The 27,666-nt window shown below is 41.2% G+C and overlaps 1 protein-coding gene across 2 annotated transcripts; it reads left to right on the top strand.

Moving 5' to 3' along the window:
- The first annotated feature begins 1,846 nt into the window (after positions 1-1,846).
- On the top strand, positions 1,847-27,666 carry Pcgf6 (polycomb group ring finger 6). 2 transcript variants are annotated; one of them, XM_042689584.1, is made up of 10 exons: positions 1,847-2,292; positions 3,184-3,283; positions 3,365-3,461; positions 4,707-4,762; positions 4,860-4,919; positions 5,993-6,101; positions 9,905-9,932; positions 18,363-18,461; positions 22,874-22,960; positions 24,995-25,581. In XM_042689584.1, exons 1-10 carry the CDS (start codon positions 1,948-1,950, stop codon positions 25,085-25,087), a joined length of 1,074 nt encoding a protein of 357 aa, XP_042545518.1. In that variant the 5' UTR covers positions 1,847-1,947; the 3' UTR covers positions 25,088-25,581. The 2 variants fall into 2 exon arrangements, with proteins under 2 accessions (XP_042545518.1, XP_042545519.1); XM_042689585.1 differs by lacking the exon at positions 24,995-25,581 and adding an exon at positions 26,456-27,666 and having other exon boundaries at positions 1,857-2,292.

Below are 27,666 nucleotides of genomic sequence, written 5' to 3' on the forward strand. Positions count from 1 at the left end.
ATGCATGCAAGGCAAGCGCTCTACCACTGAGCCACCTTCCCAGCCCCCCCCAACTTTAGTCTTTGAATGGAGTATATATTCTTGTTGAAAGTGGTAATATCCATTATAATTATAATCATTGTTATTATTTTATGGTTTGGGGAATTGAACCCATGGTCTTGTCCATGCTAGGAAAACATATTTGCCCCAGACCATCAATATTTGATAATACTTTCAAGTTGGATAATATGGATACCTTACAGCACCTTGTTTTTCATTTGCTTTAAAAATTTTTGTTATTTGTTTATTTATTCTGGAGACACAGTCTCAATATATAGTCCAGGCTGGTCTTGAACTTTGATACTCCTGGGATTACAGGTATAAACCACCACACCAGAGAAATAATTTTATGTCTTTGATGAACTAGTTATTTAAAAGTCAAATGTACCAAGAAAACCAAAGCTCTGAGGGTGTTTATGGATAGCTTGGTACTCCAGCCAGCCCATCATGTTGGTTATACTTGTGAACAAATGAATTAACTTTTTTTTTTTTTTTTTTTGGTCATGGGGCCTGAACTCTGGTCCTGGTGCTGTCCCTCAGCTCTTCAGCTCAAGGCTAGCACTCTACCACCTGAGCCATAGCATCACTTCCGGCTTTTTCTGCTTATGTGGTACTGAGGAATTGAACCCAGGGCCTCATGCATGCAAGGCAAGCACTCTACAACTGAGCCACCTTCTCAGCCCCTGAATTACCTTTATTTATTTATTTTAGCATTTTTGTGTCCACTTTTCACAGCCAACCAACCTTCACTGTCTTGGAATGGTAGGTTTGTTTGGTTTTGCTCTGTGTGTGTGTGTGTGTGTGTGTGTGTGTGTGTGTGTGTGTGTGTGTGTGTGTGTGTGTGAAGCCTACATGGGGGGATTTCACTGTTACATTTCCATACATTTCCAATATATTCCAATCAATCTTACTCTATCACCCTCCCTTCCTCTTTTCCCCTTAAAACAATTTCAGCAGATTTCACTTTCTTTTTCTTCCCCTTCCCTCCATTCTTCTTCTTCTTTTTTTTCATGTCATGCTGGGACTTAAACTCAGTGCTATTCCTTTGCTTCTTTGCTCAAGGCTAGTATTCTACCACTTGAGCCACAGCTCCACTTCTAGTTAACTGGAAGTCAGAGTCCCATAGACTTTCCTATCTAAGCTGGCTTCAAATGGAGAACCTCAAACCCCAAACTCCTGAGTAGATAGGACTACAAGCCAGAGCCATTTTCCCATATACTTTAAATCATCTCTAGTTACGATATGTGAATCTTGGTATACCATTTTATGGAACTAGGCTGGGCAGCCATTAACAAATGAAAGGAAAATGCAAGTATATACCATATAATACTATTCAGCCACAAACAAGACTAACATTAGGTCTTTTGCAAGAAAATAGATGGAAGTGGAGATAATCATGCTCAGCAGAAACTGAAAAATACTACTTTTATATGTAGAATACAGGTCTAAAAGGGGGAAAGACATGAATATAAAAGGAGGGCTTACTGGGAGAATCAGAGGAAGGAGAAAAAAACAATATGATCTAAGTGTGCAAATGCAAAACCTCGTAATACGCAAAAAACAAAAAATGGGGATGAAAGGGAAAGTATTAGAGATAAACATGATTGGTCACTCTATATATGGAAATCCCACACTGAAACTCACTTTGTACAATTAATAGACTCCAAAAGAAAAAAAAAGTCGGTGGCGAGAGCATCAAGCTTTTCAAAACAGAAAATGGAGTGACAGTCCTTGAAGGTGCGGCCCGCTAGCCCCGCCCCATACACCTGAGCCGCTGGGTTTCCAGGTGAACCACATTTCCCAGCTGCCCCGGCAAGTTCCCCGCGCCTGCGCAGTGGAGCGACTGGGGGGACCCGCGGAACTCCCGCGCTTTCCGGCTGCCCAGTCTCGCAGCCTTCGGCCCTCGCCATGGAGGGGGTCTCCGTGGTGACGGTGGGTAGCGGGGGCCCGGCGGAGGCCGAGGAAGCCGCGGCCAGGCCGTCCCCACCTCCGGACTCCCCGCCTGCGCTCACCCCAGCGCCCCAGCCTGAGGCGGGGGCCTCCGGCTGCTCGGGTTCCCGGCCTCAGGAGCTGGAGTTCGAAGGCAGCCTCGGCCGCTTGAAAGGCCGCTTCGAAGACTACGACGAGGAGCTGGAGGAGGAAGAGGAAATGGAGGAGGACGAGGAGGAGGACGAGGAGGAGGAGGAGGAAGAAATGAGCCACTTCTCGCTCAGGCTGGAGGCGGGGCGGCCCGAGTCCGAGGACGAGGAGGAGGTATTTGCGGCCGGGGGGTGGGGGGGACGGCTCTGGGAGGGCCCTGGTCACCCCCATCCCCGGAGGGGTCCCCCCCCCAAGGCTGCTGCAGCAGTTGGCACCGGTGCCCCCCACCCGCCCTGGCGCGTGGCGCGGGCAGGCCTCGCTCCCCGGCCCGTGGCCTGCCCACTTACTTTGTGAGGTCCCTGCAGGTCGCCTAGGGCTCTCGGGGTCGTCCTCCTCCATCCTGCAAAGTATTCGGTGATCACCCGCGGGCGAGGCGTCCCGGAGACCGTTACCCCGGCCCTACCAGACCCAGGACGTGGTCTCTTTCTTCAGGGTGTGGGTGGGGAGGACGGTAAACCTTTCTTCCTTTATCCGCCCTCCATGGGAGAGTTGGTTCCTTAATAACGAGACACTTCATTCTTCATCAAGTTAGATAATGCACTTGCTGGGTCGGAATGAATTTATGAAACTTGAAAACCAATACACGGGAAGTTTTCCCATTGTGTAAGAAAAGTATACGGTGAGATGACGTTTACATTGTATACATTGATATTGTATGTCAACATACAATGTATCCAAGAGAATCCCATCTCTTGGAAACATTTCTGAGTCCTCGTAACTTTCAGCCGTCTTTTGAAGGGTTGGAGTTCTCTGTTTCTCTGTTGCAATTAAACTTATACATTGTTTACAATGAAATTTTGTGATTGTGGTTTGATTTGTTAAAAGATGGCGGTGGTCTGTCTCTTTCTGTGTTGCCCAGGCTGCCCTTGAACTCCTAGGCTCAAGCAAGCTATCAGCCACTTGATTTAGCTGGGAGTACAGGCACAGTCCGCTAGGCCTGGCTGACTGAAGAATTCGAGAGGGGAAAGAGTTGCTATTTTAAAATTATTATCATTTCCTTTACAGCGCCTGATTAATCTCGCTGAGCTGACCCCATACATCTTATGTTCCATTTGCAAAGGTTACTTAATAGATGCGACTACCATTACAGAATGTCTTCATACTTGTAAGCATATGGTTTACGATTCTGAATATTTTCCATTTTTTAAATCTTTAAAATGTCCTAATTAAAATTTCTTTTCAACAGTTTGTAAAAGCTGCATTGTAAGACATTTCTACTATAGCAACCGGTGTCCAAAATGCAATATTGTAGTGCATCAGACACAACCTCTTTATAACATAAGGTAAGAAGAATATATAAGTTGTTGTTGTTGTTGTTATTATTATTATCATCGGTCATGAGGCTTGAACTCTGGGCCGGGGCACTGTCATTCAGCTCTTTAGTTCAAAGCTAGTGCTCTACCACTTGAGCCACAGTGCCACTTCCGTTTTTCTGGTGGTTTAATAGAGATAAGAGTTTCACTGATTTTGCTGCCTGGGCGGGCTTTGAACTGTCATCCTCAGATTTCAGCCTCCTGAGTAGCTAGGATTACAGGTATGAGTCACTAACTCCTGGCTGAGTAACAATTATTTTAAAAAATTTTTCCCCTGTAAATTTGACAAGATGTAGTTGGGAATAAAGTCTTGACTTCTCTCAAAATTAAAAGAGAATTATATGTGTGTAGAATACTTACTATGTTCCAGGCACTGTGATGTCTACTGAGGATTGAAAAATAAATAAAAATAAAAAAGAAAATATAAGCTCCTTTCCTTGAGGATTTTAATCCCATCAACCAAATTAATGGGGATAGTTTAGTCGTTTTTCATTATATAATACTTAGGCTGTTCTTTTAGAATGGATACTGAAACAACTGGCCTCTTCATCAGTCAATTCATTATGACTTATTAACCAAATTTTTAGTTCTTGCTTTGTTTCCTAGGAGAAGAAAAATACCAAAAGTAAATTACTTTCATTCACTTCCCAAATATTAAGCTTTTGTTACCTTTACAGAAGAGTGAATGTTTTAAAAAAAATATTTTCTTATTATTGTAGAGGTAATATACAGAGGGGTTACAGTTACATGTTACAGAACCATGTCTCCCTTCCCTCGCTCTCTCCCAGTCTATCCCTCTGATCCCACCCACAAGATATAGTTATTTTCTATATAGTGTCTAATGAGTGCCACTACTACATTTGTTCACCTTTTGCCCTATCTTTTCTGTGTCCCCCTTACCCTCTCAAAGACAAACTAATAAACAGGATAAAAGAAAAACAAACAAAAAAAAAAGAGTGAATGTTTTGTAGATCATACACAGATGTTTAGAATACAGTCTCAGCCCTCAAGCTCAAATTCTTATTGAGGACTGGACCAAGTATAACAAGGAACAGTTTAGTGTACATCAAGGAATCAAATGCTTATGATTAGATATAAGTGCTTAAGTTCTTCTCAGATGAACTATATCTTAGGTTCTAGATGATGAATTCACACTGTACCAAAATGTATTTCTCTGAATTCTGAGATATTCTTCATCCTTTCTTTTTTTGTTAGGTTGGACCGACAGTTACAAGATATAGTGTACAAATTAGTGATCAATCTAGAGGAAAGTAAGTTTCTTTTATTGCATTGTTGTGAACCTCAGCATCTCTGACTCTACTAGTTACAATTTAAGTATAATTTAGTCTATGTTTTATCATTTTTTAGGAGAAAAAAAGCAAATGCATGATTTCTATAAAGAAAGAGGTCTAGAAGTACCTAAACCTGGTAAGTTTGGCTGAATACTGTAATGTACTTATAGATTAAAGAATTCTAAAGCCAGGCACCAATGCTTCATGCCTGTAATCCTAGCTACTAAGGAGACCGAGATCTGAGGATCATGGTTTAAAGCCAGCCGGGGCAGGAAAGTCCATGGATTTTTATCTCCAGTTAACCACCAGAAAACCAGAAGTGACACTGGTTCTAAGTGGTAGAGCACTAGCCTCGAATGAAAGAACTTGGGGACAATGCCCAGACCCTGAGTTCTAGCCCCACAACTGACAAACAGAAAGATATCTAATTAGTAAAACTTGTGCCCCTTGGGGTTCTTTTTAAGGATGGTTAGTTATATGATCAGAGAGGGAGAGATAGTTTGAAGGTGATGTTACAGTGTAAACCCAGTTAAATTGTTTAGAAGAATAAGAGGTGTAGGCTCAAGAGCTAGATTTTTGAGTTTGTTCCTAACCCTGCCATTCTACTACGTGATCTTAACAAACAACTCCAGTGTCTCAATTTCCTTATTTGTAAATGCAGATAATAATGGCACTTCATAAAAAAAAATGCATTGAGTAATATAAGCACTTAAAACAGTGCCTGGCACATAGTAACTGCTTAGACATTTTTATGATGCTGTAATATCATAATATGACAATCCAATTTAGCAGTTCTACTACCTGGTTGGTTAAGCAAGTCCTGTAATTCACTCATCAGGTGTTTTTTTTGTTTGTTTGTTGTTTTTTTTTTAGAGCAGGAGTTATAATAGGTATTATAATAGGAGTAGGCTGAATATAATGAGCTAACAATGAGCCCTGAAGTATATTAGGATTTATAAAGTACTATGTACAAATACTAATATTGTTCTGATGAACTCTGTCTATGACCCTGAAAAACCAGCCACCCATATCTGCCTTCCTTGTGGAATAGCCTCTGAGTTTGCCACTAAATACACTGGTGTTTGACAGTGTAGATGCTACTAATGTAAGAGAGAGTGATAAAATGCTTTGTGATCTTTTAGTCAATATAGTTACATACCTTTTTGTCAAATATCTCAATGTAAAATTTTTGTTTGTTTTGTCAAATAGCTGTTCCACAGCCAGTCCCTTCAAACAAAGGAAGAGCTAAGAAAGTTCTAGAATCAGTGTTTCGTATTCCACCTGAACTTGATATGTCTTTATTACTAGAGTTCATTGGGTGAGTACAACTAAAAAAAAAAAATTCTCCCTTTTAACTTTAGCATGAAGAAATATTTGTTTTTTTTTTTGACACAAAGTGTATGTAGTTAGGTTGGTCTTGAACTCCTGGTCCTGCTGGTCAGCCTCTCTCTAAAGTGCTGGAATCATAGGTGTGTCTCACCATGTCCATTTGAAACAATTTTTTTTTTTTTTTTGGTCGTGGGGCTTGAACTCTGGTCCTGGGTGTTCTCCCTGCATTCTTTAGCTCAAGGCTAGTACTCTACCACTTGAGCCACAGCACCACTTCTGGCTTTTTCTGCTTATGTGGTGCTGAGGAATCCAACCCAGGGCCTCATGCATGCAAGGCAAGCGCTCTACCAACTGAGCCACCTTCCCAGCCCCTTGAAACAACTTTTATTGAGATCAGCTGACTATATGTATTGATATGATAGTGATTGGTGTTGAAGAAATTATACAACACAAAATACAGAAAAGGTTGGTTCCATCCTCTCCCTCTCCCTCCTTTATTACACCCCCCCCCCCATCATCATAATTTGGTATTATATATTTTCTCAGGGCTCAGAGGCACAAAGAATGTTTTAAAGTTCCGGTTCCAATTATAAAATTGTCCTGTACTCAGATTAATTTTTTTTACGTTCTCCTAAAAAATAATTGTAAGAGCTAGATGCCAGTGGTTCATGCCTTTAATCTTAGCTATCCAGAAGCCTGAGACTTGGAAGATTGTGGTTCAAAGTCAGCCTTGGCAGAAAACTCTTCAAACTCTATTACCTCTAGTTAACCATGGCTCCAGTAATAGAGACCTGGCCATAAGTGTGAAAAGCTGAGTGAGAGACCCTGGTTCTTGCATATACACACAGAAATTAATTATGGAGGCTGGGGACGTGGCTTAAGTGATTGAGCAGCGGCATAGAAAACGCAGTGCCCTGAGTTTAAATCACAGTACAACAACAGCAGCAACAAAATTCAGGATACTGAAGATTTAAATTTGCTGAATTTTCATATACACCTTTCCTTGATTTTTACAAAATTATTTTCCAAAGTAGTAAGATATTTTTTATAATCTCAAGTGCTACATTGTAGCACATGGTAGACCTTTATAGCTCACAGAAGAAAGTCAAAATTCTTTTCTTAGAAAAACCTAGGCTAGTATGTAGCTCAGTGGCAAAAAGCTTGCCTAGCAAGTACAATGTCTTGGGTTGGATTCCCAGTTCCAAAAAAGAAAAGAAAAAGGAAATACAGTTTTTAAAAAAATCTCTTTTTCTTATTTTGTGTCATTGATGACTATTTTGCTTCAGTCATTTTCTCATAATTATAAGCTGCCCATATCATTTCTTGGCACTTAGATTGTGTTATATCTGTCTCCTGAAATATTCATCCTATGTCCTCAACTTAATTTTTAAGAAACTATATAGGAAGCTCTTTGCCAACAGGACAAGTGGTGAGTGAGTTGTCCCAGTAGAAGTATAAAGGTTACTTATGCTTGGTTTCCTGGATGTCAGGACTAGATGAAAATGTTCATAAATACATGATACCTAATATAAGGTGTGGCACAAAGTAGATGCTCAATGTCAGTGCCCCTAATTTCCCTTATGACATTAAAGTAATAGATTTAATCAAGGAATAATATAAAAGGCAAACTGAGTAAAATCATGCCAAGTGGTTATCTTTCAAGTGAAGCAGCAGAAAAAACAAAAGCCAGGTAAGAAATCTTACCATATAAAAGTTACCTAAAGGGCTGGGAAGGTGGCTCAGTGGTAGAGCACTTGCCTTGCATGCATAAGGCCCTGGGTTCGATTCCTCAGCACCACATAAGCAAAAAGAAAAAAGCTAGAATTGACGCTGTAGCTCAAGTGGTAGAGCGCTAGCCTTGAGCTGAAGAGCTGAGGGATAGTGCCCAGGCCCAGAGTTCAGGCCCCATGACCGGACCCAAAAAATAAATTAAAAAAAAAAAAGTTAACTAAGAGGAAAAATCACATTAATTACCATTAAAAAGAGAGAGAGAGAGCTGGGCACTGGTGGCTCATGCCTGTAATCCTAGCTACAGAGGAGGCTGAGATCTGAGGGTCACATTTCAAAGCCAGCCCAGGCAGAAAAGTTAGTGAGATTCTTATCTCCAGTTAACCACTAGAAAACCGGAAGTGGTGCTGTGGCTCAAGCAGTAGAGTGCTCACCTTGAGCTGAAGAGTGCAGGGACAGGCCCAGAGTTCAAGCCCCACGACCGACAAAAAAAATATATATATATGTGTATATAAAGCTGGTGCTGGTGGCTAATGCCTGTAATCCTAGATACTCAGAAGTGTGGCATTTTAGGTAGCATTTTAGGATTGCAGTTCAAAGCCAGTTTAGGCAGGAAAAGTCCATGAAACACTTTATCTCCAATTAACCATCAAAAAGCTAGACGCAGAGCTGTGGCCTAAATAGTAGAGTGCTAGTTTTAAGGGCAGGGCCCAGGTCTGAGTTCAAGCAAAAAAAAGAGAGACAGGCATACAGACAGAAATTAATCTAATGGTTTAGGTCTGTAATACTGGCTACTCATGATGCTGGATCTCAAGTAACCTGGGCAAAAAAATCCTTGAAACACTCATCTCTAATTAACTAGCAAAAAAGCTGAAAATGGAGATGCTGGTGCTCTACCAGCATCTTGAAAAAAAAAGCCAAGTGAGAGTATGAGAAGCTGTACGACAAGAACAGCATCAACAACAACAAAGATTTCAAAGAGAAATTGTAGTTTAAGCTGCAAAATGCTAAAATCCTAACTGGAGAAACTCTAAATATTGTATCTTTTCCAAGTACTTCTTGGGAGGTGGAGATTAGGAAAATTTTTGTTGAAAGATGAGCCTGGGAAAAAAGTGAGACCCCCAAGCTGGGTGTTGGTGCTCACGCCTGTAATCCTAGCTACTGAGGAGGCTAAGATCTAAGGATCGCCGTTCACAGCCAGCACGGGCAGGAAAGCCCATGAGACTCTTATCTCCAATTAACCACCAGAAAACTGGAAGTAGCACTGTGACTCAAGTGGTAGAGCACTCTCCTTGAGCTGAAGTGCAGAGGGACAGTGCCCAGGTCAAGTGTTCAAGACCCACACCGACAAAAAGGTGTGTGCAGTGTGTGACCCACCTGTTTTCCTAGTCATTCAGGAAGCAATCTCAGTCCAGACCCACTCAATCATAAATTTGAGACTACCCAAAAAATAACCAAGGTTAAAAAGGGGCTGGAGGGATTGGCTCAAAAGGAGGAGCACCTGCCTAGTAAGTGCAAGGCTCTGAGTTCAAACACTAGTACCCCTACCCGAAAAACAAGGAAGAAAGAAGAGGAGGAAGGAAAATATTTTTTTTTAAGTTCTGAAATTAAGTATAGAAAGTTATATGAAGCCTGGTGCTGGTGGCTCATGCTTGTAATCCTAGCTACTCAGGAGGCTGAGATCTGAGGATCATGGTTCAAAGCCAGCCTAGGCAGGAAAATCCATGAGACTCTTATCTCAATAAACTACTAGAAAACTGGAAGTGGTACTGTGGCTCAAGCAGTAGAGTGTTCGCCTTGAGCTGAAGAGCACACATAGGAACTGCACCCAAGCCGAGTTCAAGCCCCACAACCGACCAAAAAAGAAAGTTACATGAAATGCTAGACAGAACTTTTGCCTTACCACCAGGTGGCAGAAATGCCAGTTACATTTGCTCATTTCATAAAAGTTAAGGTGGCCATGTTTTAAAGTAAATCATTGTTTCTCAGATTTTATTTTCATGTTTTGTTTTTTATTCATTTAACTTAAAGTAAATATTGATTAGGCTTGCTCTCCTTTTTCAGTGCTAATGAAGATACAGGACATTTTAAGGTATTTTACTTTTTTAATTTATTTCATGAAATGATCTGTATATACAGTTGAATCAAACTAGCAACCTAATGGAGAATATCTTCTATTATGATAAAAAAAATTGATAAGTAAGTTGTTGGAACATATGCATTCAGCACTGGTCTGTTATAGGTATGTGAGAATAAGAGACAAGCCTGGGCTATGTGGCTTATACCGGTATGGCTAGTTCCTTGGTAAGCAGAGATCAGGGGATTGAGATTGAGGCCCAGCCTGGGCAGAAAAGTTCACTCAATGGCTGGATATAGTGGTGTGTGCCTATTACTACAGGTATGAAGGAAGCATAAGGGATAACAATGTGCTTTCCTGACATCCCCAGCAACATAGGGATGCAAAAGTAGCAAGATCACACCCCATGCTGGCCCTTCCATAAACAAGACCGTATTTGGAAAATAACTAAGGCAAAGGGGCTGGAGGTAAACTCATGTGGTAGAGCACCTGCTTCACAAGCATGAGGACATGAGTTCAATCCCAGTACTGAATGCCTCCACCACCCCTAGATAAGAAGACACCAGGGCTTGGAATATGGCTTAGTGGTAGAGTGCTTGCTTAGCATGCATGAAGCCCTGGGTTCGATTCCTCAGTATCACATAAACAGAAAAGGCCAGAAGTGGTGCTTTGGCTTGAGTCAAAGTGCTAGCCTTGAGCCAAAGAAGCTCAAGGACAGTTCAAACACCATTACCAACCAACCAACCAACCAGCAAACAAAAAAGAATGGGCTAGATGCTGGTGACACCTGTAATCCTAGCTACTCAGGAGGCTGAGGATCATGTTTAGAAGTCAGCCTGGGTAGGAAAGTGTGTGAAATTCTTAATTCCAGTAACACACACATACGCGCACGCACACACACACACACACACACACACACACACAGTTAGAAGTCAGCCTGGGTAGGAAAGTGTGTGAAATTCTTAATTCCAGTTAAGCACACACACACAGCACACACCACCAGACACACACACACCACCAGAACTAGAGCTGTGGCTCAAGTGATAGAGCACACACACACACACACACACACACACACACACACACACACACAGACAGACACACACACACACACACAGACACACACACACACACACACACACACACACACACACACACACACACCACTAGACACACACATCACCAGAACTGGAGCTGTGGCTCAAGTGGTAGAGCACACACACACACACCACCAGAACTGGAGCTGTGGCTCAAGTGGTAGAGCTCTAGCCTTGAGTGAGAAAGGTAAGGGACCATGCCCAGGCCCTGAGTTCAAGCCCCAGGTCTGGGACCAAAAAAAAAAGGAATTTTTCAGAACAGTAGAAATGAAAAAATAAGCAAATAGTTTATAAAATTCTGTTGTTGTTTTTTTTGGGGGGTCCAGTCGTGGGACCTGAACTCTGGGCCTCAGCGCTGTCCCTCAGCTCTTCAGCTCAAGGCTAGCGCTCTACCACTTGAGCCACAGCGCCACTTCCAGCTTTTTCTTTTTGCTTATGTAGTGCTGAGGAATCGAACCCAGGGCCTCAGGCATGTAAGGCAAGTGCTCTACCACTGAGTCACCTTCCCAGCCCCTAGTTTATAAAATTCTGAAACCAAAGCTTTACCTTTAATAATTGACATTGGTAAATGTGAACTCAAAATTTTGTTTACAAGCAGCATTTTGAGTCAAACTAACTTGGCTACTTGTTATTCACTGAGATTTTAGAGGTAAGATAATTTCAGATTTGTGTTAAAAGGCCCCCAATCCCAGATGCCATGTGTATAGTGTTGCTGCTGTAGTATGAATCATCCAGAAATTATCATTTTTTTTCCTTTCTTTTCTTTTTTTTTTCTTGTCAATTGTAGGGCTTGAACTCAAGAGTCTGGTCACTGTCCCTGAGCTTTTCTTGCTCAAGACTAGCATTTTACCACTTCAAGCTACAGCTCCACTTCTGGTTTTCTGCTGGTTAATTGGAGATAAGAGTCTCATACATTTCTTGGCCAGGATGGCTTCAAACTTTGATTCTCAGATCTCAGCCTCATGAGTAGCCAGGGTTATAGACATGAGCCACTGGCTCCTAGCTTGGGAATAGTAACTTTTTTTTTTTTTGCTGGTCATGGGGCCTAAACTCTGGGCCTGAGCACTGTCCCTCAGCTTTTCAGCTCAAGGCTAGTGCTCTACCACTTGAGCCACAGCGCCACTTCTAGCTTTTGCTACTTATGTGGTGCTAAGGAACTGAACCCAGGGCCTTGTACATGCAAGGCAATCACTCTACCAATGAGCTACCTTCCCCACCTTGGGAACAGTAACTTCTTTAAAGGAGAAAATCATCTTTTAGTTACTAGGGACTAAGGAATATTAAGTAATATTAAGGAATAGGTAACTTTGATCTTTGAGATTTTCAGTGATTGTCAAGGTCTCCATATACTAAAGTTAGGTGAAGTATTCTTGGTTGTATATTTTGTTTTTTGCCAATTTTTTATTTTTTTGTTTGGTCGTGGGGCTTGAACTCTGGGCCTGGGCACTGTCCCTCAGTTCTTCAGCTCAAGGCTAGCGCTCTACCACTTGAGCCACAGTGCCACTTCTGTATATTTTATGAACACTCTAGCTTACAAATATGAATTAAAACATAGAAATAGGGCTGGGAGGGCTGGGAAGGTGGCTCAGTGGTAGAGTGCTTGCCTTGCATGCATGAGGCCCTGGGTTCAATTCCTCAGCACCACATAAACAAAAAGAAAAAACCCAGAAGTGGCACTGTGGCTGAAGTGGTAGAGTGCTAGCCTTGAGCTGAAGAGCTGAGGGACAGCGCCCAGGCCCAGAGTTCAGGCCCCACGACCGGACTCCCCCCCCCGAAAAAAAAAAAAAAAAAAGAAATAGGGCTGGGAAGGTGCCTCAGTGGTAGAGTACTTGCCTTGCATGCATGAGGCCCTGGGTTCGATTCCTTAGCACCACATAAGCAGAAAAAGCCAGAAGTGGCGCTGTGGCTCAAGTGGTAGAGTGCTAGCCTTGAGCTGAAGAGCTGAGGGACAGCGCCCAGGCCCAGAGTTCAGGCCCCACAACCGGACTCCCCCCTCCTCCCCCCCCAAAAAAAAAAAAGAAAGAAAGAAATAGGACTGGGAAGGTGCCTCAGTGGTAGAGTACTTGCCTTGCATGCATGAGGCCCTGGGTTCGATTCCTCAGCACCACATAAGCAGAAAAAGCCAGAAGTGGCGCTGTGGCTCAAGTGGTAGAGCACTAGCCTTGAACTGAAGAGCTGAGGGACAGGGCCCAGAGTTCAGGCCCCACGACTGGCAAAAAAAAAAAAAAAAAAAACCAAAAAACATAGAAATAGGTACTTCTCTAGATTGAAGTTTGTGTTTTGTTTTTGTTTTTTGGTCGGTCATGGGTCTTGAACTCAGAACCTAGGCACTTTCTCTGAGCTCCTTTGCTTAAGGCTAGCACTCTACCATTTGAACCACAGTGCCACTTCTGATTTTCTAATATTTAATTGGAGATGAGTCTCATTGGGAGTATTCAGCCCAGGTTGGCTTCAAACCATGATCTTCAGTCTTAGCCTCCTGAGAGCTAGGATTATAGGCATGAGCCACCAGTACCCAGTTTAGATTGAAGTTTATAGTTTATCTCAGATGACTATGATAAAGGCAATGCAGTATTAAGTCTCCATGATTTTTGGTAAACTGAATCTCTTTAAGTTGTAAAGAGTCATACCAATTGGTTCACTTTAGGTTATGATACATTTTATAACATGAGAAAGTGGCAGATAACTTTCTGTATGGTACCATCATAGAGTTATAGCTCCTATGTGCCTGAAGATATTTTTCTAGTAACCTCCAGAAGCCAGAAAGCCAAGAATTCTAAAGCCTCATAAAGAATAAACTAGAAATAAATCAGTATTCTGTTGTTTCCACAAAAGCACATGTACACCTAGGATATTTAGGTCATTCTGACCCTCACACATCAGAGAACATGATATGATTCCACCTGTAATGTGTGATTATGCTTCTAGATTGAACACCTCATTTCCAAGAAATACAAGGGACAACAGAACATGTTAAATTACACGAAGAAATAAATAGACCACATCTCCACATGGCAAATGATTCCATTTCTTCAGCAAATAAAAATAAAAAGAGGTAAAAGAATCTTAACTAGAACCTACTGATTGAAATAGCTCAGCTGGGCATGGGTAGCTTATGCCTGTAATCCTAGCTACTCAGGAAACTGAGATCTGAAGATCATAGTTCAAAAGCAACCTGGCAGAAAAATCTATAAGACTCTCCAATTAACCACTCAAAAACTGGAAGTGGAACTGTGGCTCAAAATGGTAAAGCACTAGCCTTGAGCAAAAGAGTTCAAGGAAAGAGCCCAGGCCCTGAGTTCAAGTTCCACAACCAACAAAAAGAAAAGAAATAGCTCAAGGAGCATATAAATTGTTAATTGTAATGAATCAGCCATATTTAGGTTTTATTTGTCTTTATTATGAATTCACGATGTAAATATATTTGCACAATCCATTTTTTTTTACTTGTCTTTATTAGTTCAAGTTGTCCTGTCATGCCATAGTCCTTGCTATCTGAAATGACAAAATGTTCCATGTCTACATTGTACGTCTCTTTCCTCAAACATGGAATCAATTATTTCTCTAAGGAGTCTTAAGTTCCTTTTGGTGGTCATTGGTATTTCAGAGTCACATCCTGGTTTCTTTGATACCAGATAGTCATTGTTTCTATACTTTTTCAGTTTAAGGTCAGAGTATTTTTCAAGGTAATAGATCATGAGTTGATAGTATCTTCCATACTAGAAGAAAACTTAAGCTGGGTGCCAGTGGCTCACGCCTATAATCCTAGCTACTCAGGAGCCTGAGATCTGAGGGTCAAGGTTCAAAGCCAGCCCAGCCAGGAAAGTCCATGAGACTTCTATCTCCAATAAACCACCAGAAAACCAGAAGTGGCACTGTGGCTTAAGTGGTAGAGCGTTCGCCTTGAGCTGAAGAACTGAGGGACAGAACCCAGACCTAGAGTTCAAGCTCCATGACTGACCAAAAAAGGAAAAAAAAAGAAAACTTAAAATCTTCCTACATTTTTTAAAAAAATTTTTGAGACAGAGTCTATTTATGTAGGCTTGTTCCCAATTTGTGATCCTCCTGCTTCAGCCTCCTGGATTCTGGGATCACAGGTATATGTGATGTATTCTGGCTGGCTCAACTTTTATCATATTATATTTTTGATGTTGTAGTTGGCAGGAAAGATTTCTATACTAATGTGAAAGGAGGTGGAATTTTCTTACTGTTTATTTGTACATAGAGGAGGCTGTTACATGCAAATTATATAGTTTTAAAAAACCCTATTAACTTGAGTATGGGGTATAAGATCTATTTTAGTACTTGATATCAACCTAGAGGCTGTCCTGCTAGTCAAGTCCTATAGTACTAAACCATATGCCTAGCCCAGGAAAGATCTTAAGAATAAGGAAGCTAGGGCTGGGAAGGTGGCTCAGTGGTAGAGCACTTGCCTTGCATGCATGAGACCTTGGGTTCGATTCCTCAGCACCACATAAACAAAAAGAAGCCAGAAGTGGCGCTGTGGCTCAAGTGGTAGAGTGCTAGCTTTTAGCTGAAGAGCTGAGGGCAGTGCCCAGGCCCAGAGTTCAGGCCCCATGACCGGACCCCCCCAAAAAAAAAAAAAAAAAAAAGAATAAGGAAGCTGAGCCGGGCACTGGTGGCTCACGTCTGTAATCCTACCTACTCAGGAGGCTTAGATCTGAGGATCACAGTTCAAAGCCAGCCCAGGCAGGAAAGACCGTGAAACTCCTATCTCCAGTAAACCTCTAGAAAACTGGAAGTGGCACTGAAGCTCAAGTGGTAGAATGCTCGCCTTGAGCTGAAGAGCTGAGGGACAGCGCCCAAGCCCAGAGTTAAAGCCCCATGATTGACCCAAAAAAAAAAAAAAGAATAAGGAAGCTGAATGTTATTATTGTGGAACAAATGTATATCCAATCTGCCTCAGTCCCCTAGATATCCATTCTAAACTCATTCACTCGTTCACTTTCTCGGCTAGTACTGAAAAATGTTTTGCAAGCTTTCTAACAGGTACCCAGTAAGTTCTGATTCTTTGAGCTTTTCATTTGCATTAGTTGGTGATATCCTTAATTTTCAGAAAAAGAGAACCAGGATAGTATTGATTTCTACTTTCAACCTTTTTGTCATTCTGCCTCTCACCTCCTCTACCTCAGATTTTCTTGTATCACATTCCACACATTTCTAAATAACTTTCCATTTTCCATATTAAAAGGAAAACTTTATTATGAATTCCCTTTTTTATTTTAAAATGAGATCCACTGTAATGCCCAGGCTGATCTCAAATATCTGGGCTCAAGAGATCCTTCTGTTTCAGCCTCCAGAGTATCCTCAGCTATAGACATTGCCCCCACACCCAGCTTACCATGGAAAATTTTAACTCTTAAAAAGTAGAAAAGTAGGCCAGCTGCTGCTAGCTCATGCCTGTAATCATAGCTACTCAGAAGGTTTGAAGCCCACCCAGGCAGGAAAGTCCATGAGACTCTTTATCTCTAATTAATCACAGAAAAAGCTAGAAATGGAGATGTGGCTCAGTGGTAGAGCACTACCCTTAAGCAAAAGCAGCTCAGGGACAGCACCCAGGCCTGAGAGTTCAAGCCCCAGGACCAGGAAAAAAAAATGTAGAAGAGTATAACCATGATGTGCACATCACTTCAGTAATTATAAATTCATAGCCAGTCTCTTTTCTATGTACCTTCACGATTTTTTCCTCATAATTTTTTTTTTGGGGGGGGTCCGCTCGTGGGGCCTGAATTCTGGGCCTGGGCACTGTCCCTCAGCTCTTCAGCTCAAGGCTAGTGCTCTACCACTTGAGCCACAGCACCACTTCCGGCTTTTTTTCTTTTTGCTTGTGTGGTGCTGAGGAATTGAATCCAGGGCCTCATGCATGCAAGGTAAGCGCTCTACCACTGAGCCACCTTCCCAGCCCTTTTCTCATAATTTTGAACCAAACCCCAGACTGTGTAAGTTCATAACTCAGTTTCCTTCTAAAAGATAAGATTTTTTTTTTCTTCTGGTAGGTCCTGGGGCTTGAACTCAGGGCCTGAGCATTGTTACTGGGCTTTTTTTGCTCAAGAGTAGTGCTCTACCACTCTGATCCACAGCCCTACTTCTAGTTTTCTGATGGTTAATTGGAGATAAGAGTCTCAGGTATTTTCCTGCCCTAGTTGGCTTTAAACCATGATTTCAGCCTCCTGAGTAGCTAGGATTACAGGCATAAGCCACCAGCACCTGACCATAAACTACTTTGATAAGTATAATAAAGTTGCTCCACTTTGGGCTGGGAAGGTGGCTCAGTGGTTGAGTGCTTGCTTTGCATGCACAAGTCCCTGGGTTCAGTTCCACATAAACAAAAAAAGCCGTAAGTGGCGCTGTCATTCAAGTGGTAGAGCACTAGCCTTGAGCTGAAGAGCTGAGGGACAATGCCCAGGCCCAAAGTTCAGGCCCCACAACTGACAAAAAATAAATAAAAAAAGTTGCTCCACTTCATATTTTCCCCTTCAGTGCTAGGGATCAAATTCAGTGCCTCACACATGCTAGGCCACTGCTCTGTCTTATTGAGCTATAACCCCAGCCCAGTATGCATGTATTGTTTGCATTTCCTAAATTGAATTTTCTAGAATTATAGGATTGATAACCTTAATTTGATTGCTTTATACTTTTTTTTTTCTTTTTGCTTATGTGGTGCTGAGGAATCGAACCCAGGGCCTCATGCGTGCAAGGCAAGCGTTCTACCACTGAGCCACCTTCCCAGCTCCTGCTTTATACTTTTTATTTAAATCAAGTTCCAGATATATTGTATTTGATTGATATAATCACTATGACCTTTATGGTTTTATTTTAAGGCTAGAGGTCCCTCTTCTACATTGTTTTTTTCTTGTATTGAACAATTATTGGAGCTTTACCCCAATGGCTCACACCTGTGATCCTAGCTAATAAGAAGCTGAGATCTGAGAGTTGCAGTTCAAAGCCAGCCTGGACAGGAAAATCCATGAGACTCTTATCTCTAATTAAACACCACGTAGCTGGAAGTGGAGCTCTACCACTCAAGTGGTAGAGTACTATCCTTGAGTGAAAAAGCTAAAGAATAGCAACTAGATCCTGAATTCAATACGTAGTACTGGTGCCAAAAATTAATTAAATAAAACAATTATTGACATATTTCTCAAAAAGGAGAAGCTGTACAGAATTCCTGTTTTTCTTCTTAAGTTAAAATTTCATAGTAATTTTTTTTCAAGATCCTATTGAGTCATTTTTGCTGTAAAATTTGTTTTTAAAGTTCATGTAATATACATATAAGTATATATAAATAAAGTATATATGAAATAGTTTTATCTACTTATTTTTGTAGCCATTGGAAAAGAAGTTTGTTCGAGTTTCAGGAGAAGCAACTATTGGACATGTAGAAAAATTCCTCAGAAGAAAAATGGGTCTTGATCCAGCTTGTCAGGTATAGTATATGTATGTAAGACAATAGGTGACATTGTGAGACTATCGTTAGCATATTAGCATATTAAAGAATCATCTAGAATTTCATGTAGCGGCTTTTATGCTGTAGGCATTGTAATTGCTAATTAAATACTGATTCAAGCTGGCCGCCAGTGGCTCATGCTTGTAATCCTAACTACTCAGGAGGCTAAGATCTAAGGATCGTGGTTGAAAGCTAGCCCAGGCAGGAAAGTCCATGAGACTCTTATCTCCAATAAACCACTAGAAAACCAGAAGTGGCACTGTGGCTCAAGCGGCAGAGTGTTCACCGTGGGCTGAAGAGCGTAGGGACAGCGAACAAACCCAGAGTTCAAGCCCCACAGCCAACCAAAAATAAATAAATTAAATAAATAAATACTGATTCACAGAGATACCCATCCCCAAATTTAATCATGTTTGATTTACTACCCATTTCTTTTTCTTTTTTTTTTTTTTTTGAGTCTGGTTGTGGGGCCTGAACTCTGGGCCTGGGCACTGTCCCTCAGCTCTTCAGCTCAAGGCTAGCGCTCTACCACTTGAGCCATAGCGCCACTTCCAGCTTTTTTCTTTTTGCTTATGTGGTGCTAACTAAGGAATTGAACCCAGGGCCTCATGCATGCAAGGCAAGCGCTCTACCACTGAGCCACCTTCCCAGCCCAAATTTTTTTTTTTTTTTTTTTGGGTCCAGTCGTGGGGCCTGAACTCTGGGTCTGGGCGCTGTCCCTCAGCTCTTCAGCTCAAGGCTAGCGCTCTACCACTTGAGCCACCGCGCCACTTGATTTACTACCCATTTCTTAATTGTTACTGGTGACCATCTCTTGGTGTCAAAGAAAAAACTGAGGACATTATAAATATTAAAGAACTTCTAGGGGCTCAATTTCAGCAGAGCAAAAGATAATTCATTGACTTTTCTTAGGAGAATATCCTTGCAGCATGACAAGCAAGGTCAACAAACAGCTGGGTATGGTAGCTCATGTCTGTAATCCTAAACCACTTAGGGAGTTGAGATCTAGAGGACCATGGTTTGAAGCCAGCCTGGGCAGAAAGTCTATGAGATTCTTTCCAAAATAACCAGCCAAAACTATTTTCAGGCTGAAGTATTGTTCAACTGGCAGAATGCCAGCTGTGAGCAAGCAAGAGAAATGAACATGAGGCTGAGTTCAGACTCTAGTACCCCTCCACCTTTCTCCTCTCCAAAAAATGAGAGAGATAAGGAAGGTTTTGGTTAAAGGTCAATTCAGGCAAAAACTAGTGACATCTCATTTCAACCAAAAAAATCTGAATGTAGTGACATACACCTATTGTTCTAGCTACATTGGAAGAATCAACAGGATCTCAGGCTAGGCCCACTTGGGCATTGATTCAAGACCCTGTCCCCAAAACAAAAGGGCTCAGGGCTTGATTTAGGTGGTGGAACACCTATTTAACAAGCACAAGGCCCTGAGTTCAAACCCTAGTACTCCAAAATAAAAGTAATATTCAGGAGGGCTTTCTCCAGGATACAGATTACTTCCTCCATGGCTAGCTTTTGGTCAAAGTACAATTCCCATTGATAAATATTGCACTTGGTGATTTAAAAGCTGGGACTCAAGTGGTAACTTTCCAAGCAAGTATGAGGCTCTGACTACAAACCCCAGTACAGGGGAGAGAGATAATAAATAAATAAATAAATATGCCAAAGCTCAAATTTGGTTTTAGGGATTCTACCATTTATTTATTTGGTTGGTTGGCTGGTTGGTTCTTATATTAGAGCTTGAACTCAGGGCCTGAACACTGTCAGCTTTTCCAGTCAAGGCTGGTGATCTACCACTTGAGCTACAACTCTACCTCCAACTTTTTGGTGGTTACTTGAAGATAAGAGTCTCATGGACAATCCTGCCTGGTCTGGTTTCAAATTATGATCCTCAGATCTCAGCCTCCTGAGTAGCTAAGTTTATAGGTGTGGGCCACTACTACTTACCTTTTCTATTACTTTTATTTTTTGGATTATTAAAATTATGTACATATGCGTCATGTGCAACATGATGTTTTGAAATTGTATATACTGTGTAATGGCTAAATTGAGCTAATATTGACATAGCACTATCTGAGCTATAACTTGAGCTAACTCAAATTAACCATAACTGAGCTATACTTCCCAGCCTTTTTCTGTTTATGTTCTTGAGACCGGTTCTTGCCATTACTTTTGGCCTGGACTGCCATTGAACTTGCAGTCCTTCTTCATCTGCCTCAGATATAGCTGGAATTATAGTTGTGCTCAACTTCATCTGGCTTAAAAATTATTTCTTTTTTTTGTTTTTGGTTGGTCGTGGGGCTTGAACTCTGGGCCTGGGTGCTGTCCCTCAGCTCTTCAGCTCAAGGCAAGTGCTCTACCACTTGAGCTACAGCGCCACTTCCGGTTTTCTGGTGGTTTATTGGAGATAGGAGTCTCACGGTCTCTCCTGCCCGGGCTGGCTTTGAACCGAGATCCTCAGATCTCAGCCTCCTGAGTAGCTAGGATTACAGGCATGAGCCACCAGCGCCTGGCTTAAAAATTATTTCTAAAATGAACAAAACATTGATCTGGATTACCATGGCTGATGTAGCAGAATTTTTTATTCATATTTTACTTTCATTATATTCTTTTGTGTCTCATTTTATGTTTAGCCATTCTTTTGCTTTTATAATGTGAGATTTTAAAAATTATATAGCACATTGATCTCCAAAACTTCTTTATATAAAGGATAGAACATTAGATTCTCTCCTCTCCTCTCCTTTCTCTCTCTCCCTCTTTCTCTCTTTCTCCCTCTCTCCTTCCCTCTCCTTCTCCCTCCCTCTCTGTCCCTCTTATTCCCTCTCTCTCTCTTTCTCCCAGTCCTGAGGCTTGAACTCAGGGCATGGGCACTGTCCCTGTGCTTCCTTTGCTCAAGGCTAATGCTCTACCACTTGAGTCTTGAGTCACAGCACCACTTGCAGCTTTTTGGGGCTATGTGGTACTGAGGAATCTAATCCAGGGCTTCATGCATGCTAGCACTCTACCACTGAGCCACATTCCTAGCCCCCACTATAGCTTATCTCCCAGCTTTTTTGTTGGTCTGTTGTGGGGCCTGAACTCTGGGCCTGGGTGCCGTCCCTAAGCTCTTCAGCTCAAGGCCAGCACTCTACCACTTGAGCCACAGGGCCACTTCTGGCCTTTTCTGTTTATGTGGTGCTGAGGAATTGAAACCAGGGCCTCATGCGTGCAATGCATGCATGAGCTACCTTCCCAGCCCTCTCTCAGCTTTTTGATAGTTAGTTGGAGATACAGTCTTATGACATTTTCTTCTTAAGTTGGCTTCTAATCTTTATCCTCACATCTCAATTGCCTGAATAGCTAGGATTATAGGCATGAGCCACTGGTACCTGGCTAAATTTTTTTTTAAGTTTATAAAACATGGTTTTATAGCATGGTCCCATTTTTGTGAAAACAAAAATAATAACCAAATCCACATGGCACACATAACATCTAGGACCATACTTATCAAATAGTAACTGACCAGCTGCTAAACTTGGGGCTAAATTGTAAGAAAAATTACTATTTTACAGCAGAGGTTTTTGAGTTTTGGTAGTATTAGGGACTGACTGCAGGGCCACCTCTAATCCTACTTAATAAATTTGTTTTTGTTTTTGTTTTTTTGTGTGTGGGTCATGGGGCTTTTGAACTCTGGGCCCTAGGTGTTGTCCCTGAGCTGCTTTTGCTCAAGGCCAGTGCTCTGCCACTTGAGCCTTAACACCACTTCTGGCCTTTTCTGTTTATATGGTACTGAGGAATCAAACCCAGGGCCTCATGCATGTGAGGCAAGCACTATCACTGAACCACCTTCCCAGCCCTTAATAGATTTTTTTTTTTTTTTTTGTCAGTCATGGGTTGAACTCTGGGCCTAGGCGCTGTCCCTCAGCTCTTCAGCTCAAGGCTGGCACTCTACTACTTGAGCCATTGACCACTTTTAGCTTCTTCTGTTTTTGTGGTACTGAGTAATTGAATCCAGTGCTTCATTCATGCTAGACAAGCACTCTACTTCTAAGCCACATTCCCAGCCCTGTAACTTTATTTATTTTTTTTATTGCTGGTCGTGGGGCTTGAACTCTGGGCTGTGTGCTGTCCCTCAGCTCTTCAGCTTAAGGATGGTGCTCTACCACTTGAGCCACCATATCACTTCTGGCTTTTTCTGCTTATGTAGTGCTGAGGAATTGAACCCAGGGCCTCATGCATGCAAGGCAAGCACTCTACCACTAAGCCACCTTCCCAGCCCAAATAGAAAAGATTTCTAAGACATTTTATAAAAATGTTTAATGAGTCTAAAATAAAATAGCCAAGTCTGATCTATAAGTAATTATGTAGGGAAGTTGTCTGATAATACTCCTGCTTTCTCATAGGTAGATATCATCTGTGGTGACCACTTGCTAGAGCCGTACCAGACTCTCCGAGAAATCCGACATGCAATAGGTGACTCAGCAATGCAGGTAGGCCTCAGATTCATCAAGCCTATGCTGAACACACAAAATTATTTCATGAAAAAAAAGTTCCATGTTAATAGGGAAGTTTTCATAGACAGTTCACAATTTTGTTAAAGTTTTCTGAACTACAAATATTTTAAATGGTTTGCATGGGTTTTATCTATGGGGTAAGAATGGAGAAAACATTCTAAAGATAGGGAAACTGAGTTACAGAAAATACATGTAATTCCCACAGTGACTCAGTGAGTGAACCAGGACTCTTCCTCCCATCTCCCATGCAGTTCAGCCCCACATTCCTAGTACTCCATCACTACAGTAAAGATTTGAAGACTACTAAGCTAATACAGTCATTCCTTAATGATGGGCATAGGTTTGGAGAAATCCATCACTAGGCAATTTCATTTGCAGACATCCCAGAGTGAATTTATACAAACAGAAGTGGTCTAGTCCACTGCACACATAGGCTTTATTATAATCGATAGGACTGCCTTTTTACACATAGTCTATCATTATGTAACATATGCTGCATATCCATAAGAACACTTTTCTTTTTTGGTGGAAGGTCATTATTAGGACTTGAATTCCACCTCAAAGGGGAAGGCTAGGATGTAGCAAGGGAGGGAAAAGATGGTAGGAACTGAGATCTTGACAGTTGGAATAAAATCATACGGGAACTTATTGGCCATGGTATGAACTCTGGATTTTAAACTATTTAAACTATTAACTCTGGGAAACTATTGATTGGAGAGTTTTTGAGTCAAAATGAAGGGACATAATTTGACTTAAAGAAAACTCTATTTGGGGTAGTTTTATTCGCTTTTGTATCACTATAGCAAAGTATCTGTATATTTGGCTCATGATTCTGGTGGCTAGAAAGTCAAAATAGCATAGTGCTGGTGTTCTGGACAGAGCCCCTGGCTGAGAAGTCGAACCAGCAGCTTGCAGAAAAGGGATGTGTGTGTAAGAGAATAGGCAGCGGGACTGGAGGTATGGCTCAGTTGATAGAGTGCCAGCTAATGAGTAAGGTACCGAGTTCTAGTCCCAGTCTCAGAACCAAAAGAGAGAGAGGGGCTGGGAAGGTGGCTCAGTGGTAGAGCGCTTGCCTTGCATGCATGAGGCCCTGGGTTCGATTCCTCAGCACCACATAAGCAAAAAGAAAAAAGCCGGAAGTGGCGCTGTGGCTCTAGTGGTAGAGGGCTTGCCTTGAGCTGAAGAGCTGAGGGACAGAGTTCAGGCCCCACGACCAGACCCCCCAAAAAAAAGAGAGAGACAGACATACACACACAGAGACAGAGAGAACAGGCAGAGAGAGTTAACTCATTCTCTATCATTCTTTTTGGCATTGCTGAGGATTGATCCGAGGGCCTGCTAACAAACAACTGTCAGTCAGTCCCAATAGACCTGACCTAGTCCCTTGAGACACACTCATCCATTTGTGATAGAAGATATCCAATGACCTAAGAACCTCCCACTAACCCTCACTGACCTCTTTTGAGGTTCTACTACACTTGAAGTCAAGCTTCCGGCACATGATCTTTTTGGAGACCAACTGTATCCAAATCATGACAGATAGTTACTAACACCATGAACAAAGCTACCTGAAAAGGAAATATAAACATATAGGAAATATTCATACATGTTTGCAAAGAATGTAAACAGCTAGATACAAATTTTGCTTATAAGCACTTATTTCATAGAATGTGAATTTATATATGCATTGAGGTCATTTTGGTGTCTTGAAATAGCTTGTAACTACAATTTCAGTTTTATATCTGAGTTCTTAGCAGTATATTTCACAAAATGATGTTTTTCATTTCTCAAACATAACTATATGCAAAAATTAACCTTATGTAAAACTTAATTTATATTCATGTAAATCTGTTAGTGGAATCTTTCTATTTGTGTTACATGAATTGATTTACTTTGATAATGCTAATTAGTCTGGAACAGACTTGACAGTGCATGGACCAAACATGGTATGAGGTTAACCTTTATTTTACTTACACTATGTTTTAAATATTTAAGTTTCAATTCTTTCAGATAGGCACCTGTTCTTTAATGTACCATTCCTTGTTGACTCACATACCTAGCGTAAGTATTTACATTACTTTCTTGGCCCTTGTGAGTATTTGAATTTGTGAGCCCTTTTTTGGGATTTTGGTGAGCTTTGGCTAGAGTTGCCAGGAACAGAAGCCAGATTGCAGTGAATGGAGCTGTGGATGAGACATGAGGAAGCAGAGCCATGTGAGCCCAGCACAGAAGGAAAAGAGAAGACACAGCAGGCGCAGGCCTGGCGGGGCGTGGCTCGAGTGCCCCAGCCTCCTCTGCTGCTCAGGACAGGTCTTGCACATCTCCCAATGAGTCTGTATTTTTAGCTATTTTTCCAGTGCATCTGAAGGAGAGTGGGTTGCTCACTGGGTGCAGAGGATGCAACCAGATAGAGGAAGATAGAAAGCCACAAAAAATCAGATTAAAACACTGGAATCATTGTCCTCTTCCAAGGATAATCTTCAAGGAGAAAATAAAATATACAATATTTTAAATTTCGTTCAATTGGGTGAGAATCTCTAAGTTTTATCACTTACCATAGTAGTGAGCTGCATTTATGTGTTCTGTGATGTTTTATGACAGTTCACACACACACACACACACACACACACACACACACACACACAATTATATACATACACACAGTGCTTAGGTAGTCTGTGAAGAAAGAAAACAGTATTTCTAATTTTTTGAGAGGAGAGGGGTGACCTGTATAGCCTAGATTGGCCTCAAGCTCATGGCTTACTTCAACCCCCAAGTGTTAGGATTTAAAAGTTTATACCACCATCTCCAGCTTATTCCTTTAGTTCTTTTTGGAGAACTGATAGTCATAAATACACCTGGTATGGTTATATGATAATAATAGAATTGGCTCCTGAGAGGTTTTTTTCCTTGGTCATGGAGCTTAAATGCAGGGCCTGGGTGCTGTCCTTGGGTTTTCTGCTCAAGGCTAGTGCTCTACCACTTCAAACCACAGCTCTACTTCCAGTCTTCTGATGGTTAGTTGGAGATAAAAGTCTCATGGACTTTCCAGCCCATGCTGGCTTTGAACCATGATCCTCATATCTCAGCCTCCTGAGTAGCTAAGATTATGGGCATGAGCCACCAAACATTGAGCCTGTATGGTGGCATACCTAGAGCCCCAGGTAGTTGGGGGAAATCACACAAGAAGACCACCCTGGAGTTCTAGACAAGGCTAGGGAATATAGCAAGACCTCACCTCAAAAAAGAACAAGAAGAAGAAAACAACTTACGTGTTTGGTGATTAGGCAATTGAGTAAGTCAACAGATACATTTATCTTGGATCCTTCATGCTCTTAAGAAATTTCCTTTTCTTGGTGATACTGTGTTTATGCAAAGAATTTCATATTAATGTTGGATTTAGATCATGTATATTACTAGCTTTTAAAGAACTATTAAAGTAGTCTCTCTCTTTTTCCCCCCTCTTTTCAGGATGGTCTGCTTGTCCTTCATTATGGTCTTGTCATTTCTCCTCTGAAAATAACTTGAATATGCTAGGGGTATTGGGAGGAGGAGGAAGAAGTTTTTTGCACAACTGCATCTCACCAAAGATTCCCACCAAATATAGTCACCACCGCTCTGCTCTATAAGACATACTCTGTCTGTTTCCAGTACCAGGAACAATAGCATTTATAGGCACAACTTGGAACAATGGAATGCATCTGTTTCTTCAGAGATTATATATAAAAAGCACTCAGCTCAGGGCAAAAAGTTGACAACATTGAATTTTAAATTCCTTGTAATTGCATATATTTTGCAGTTGATTTCTGTTCCCTTCCCATCTTTGAGGTAAACTGGTGACCATTCACTCCTTTGTTAAACAATGTATCTTCCAAGTTGGTGGTTGGGCTTCTGCTGTCCTGAATGGCATCAGTTGGTCAGTTACCTTTTTGGAATTAGAGATTCAGTTTAACAAAAGTCGGTCTTTATTAAACCTAAGAGTATACTTTCAAAGACCCTAACTGTTGACTGTTTTTTGTATGTTGTATCATAGTTTAAACTTCTGTCTTTTCTTTTATACCAGTAACACTACTAAAGAGATGTTACTCAGTTCTAAAATGGATGAATTACTATTACTTTATGTGGAGAGATTGTCTCCTGTAGGGTTTTTGACCTGTGCCATAAGCCTCCAGTGTAATAAGACATCTTAACATGTTTCAGAAGAGGTGCTTCTTTGTGATGATTTTTTTAAAATTTTTGTTTGCCTATACAGTTGGTTGTTACCAGTGCTTCTGGCATAGTGGTATCACTCAAGATTCCTATACTATGGTTGTTGATACCTCATAATGGCATTGCTTCTGAAAGTAATAAAACATATCAGGTGAATTTCAGAAGTTTACAGAATACTTACTCATTTCCTCAGTAAGTCAGCTTTATCTATTTAATGTTTAAAGTTCACTTACTCATTATTTTTTCACTGAAAGCTCGCTTTCATGCAAAGACTTCCATTTTAAACATTATTTTGATTATAATCATCTTTAATGCTTTCTAAAAGACATATTTTTACATTCTATTTCACAGCAAAATTTCCAAATGTGTATAGTACTTTAAAAATTGGACACAGATTGGCAGTTGTTTTGTAAAGAATTTGTGAGTTGTGTATCAATCTCTTCTAACATTTAATAAAAATTTATTTTAGCCTA

The sequence above is a fragment of the Dipodomys spectabilis genome, unplaced genomic scaffold (genome assembly GCF_019054845.1).
Source record: "Dipodomys spectabilis isolate Male_0828 unplaced genomic scaffold, ASM1905484v1 ptg000125l, whole genome shotgun sequence".
NCBI lineage: Eukaryota > Metazoa > Chordata > Mammalia > Rodentia > Heteromyidae > Dipodomys > Dipodomys spectabilis.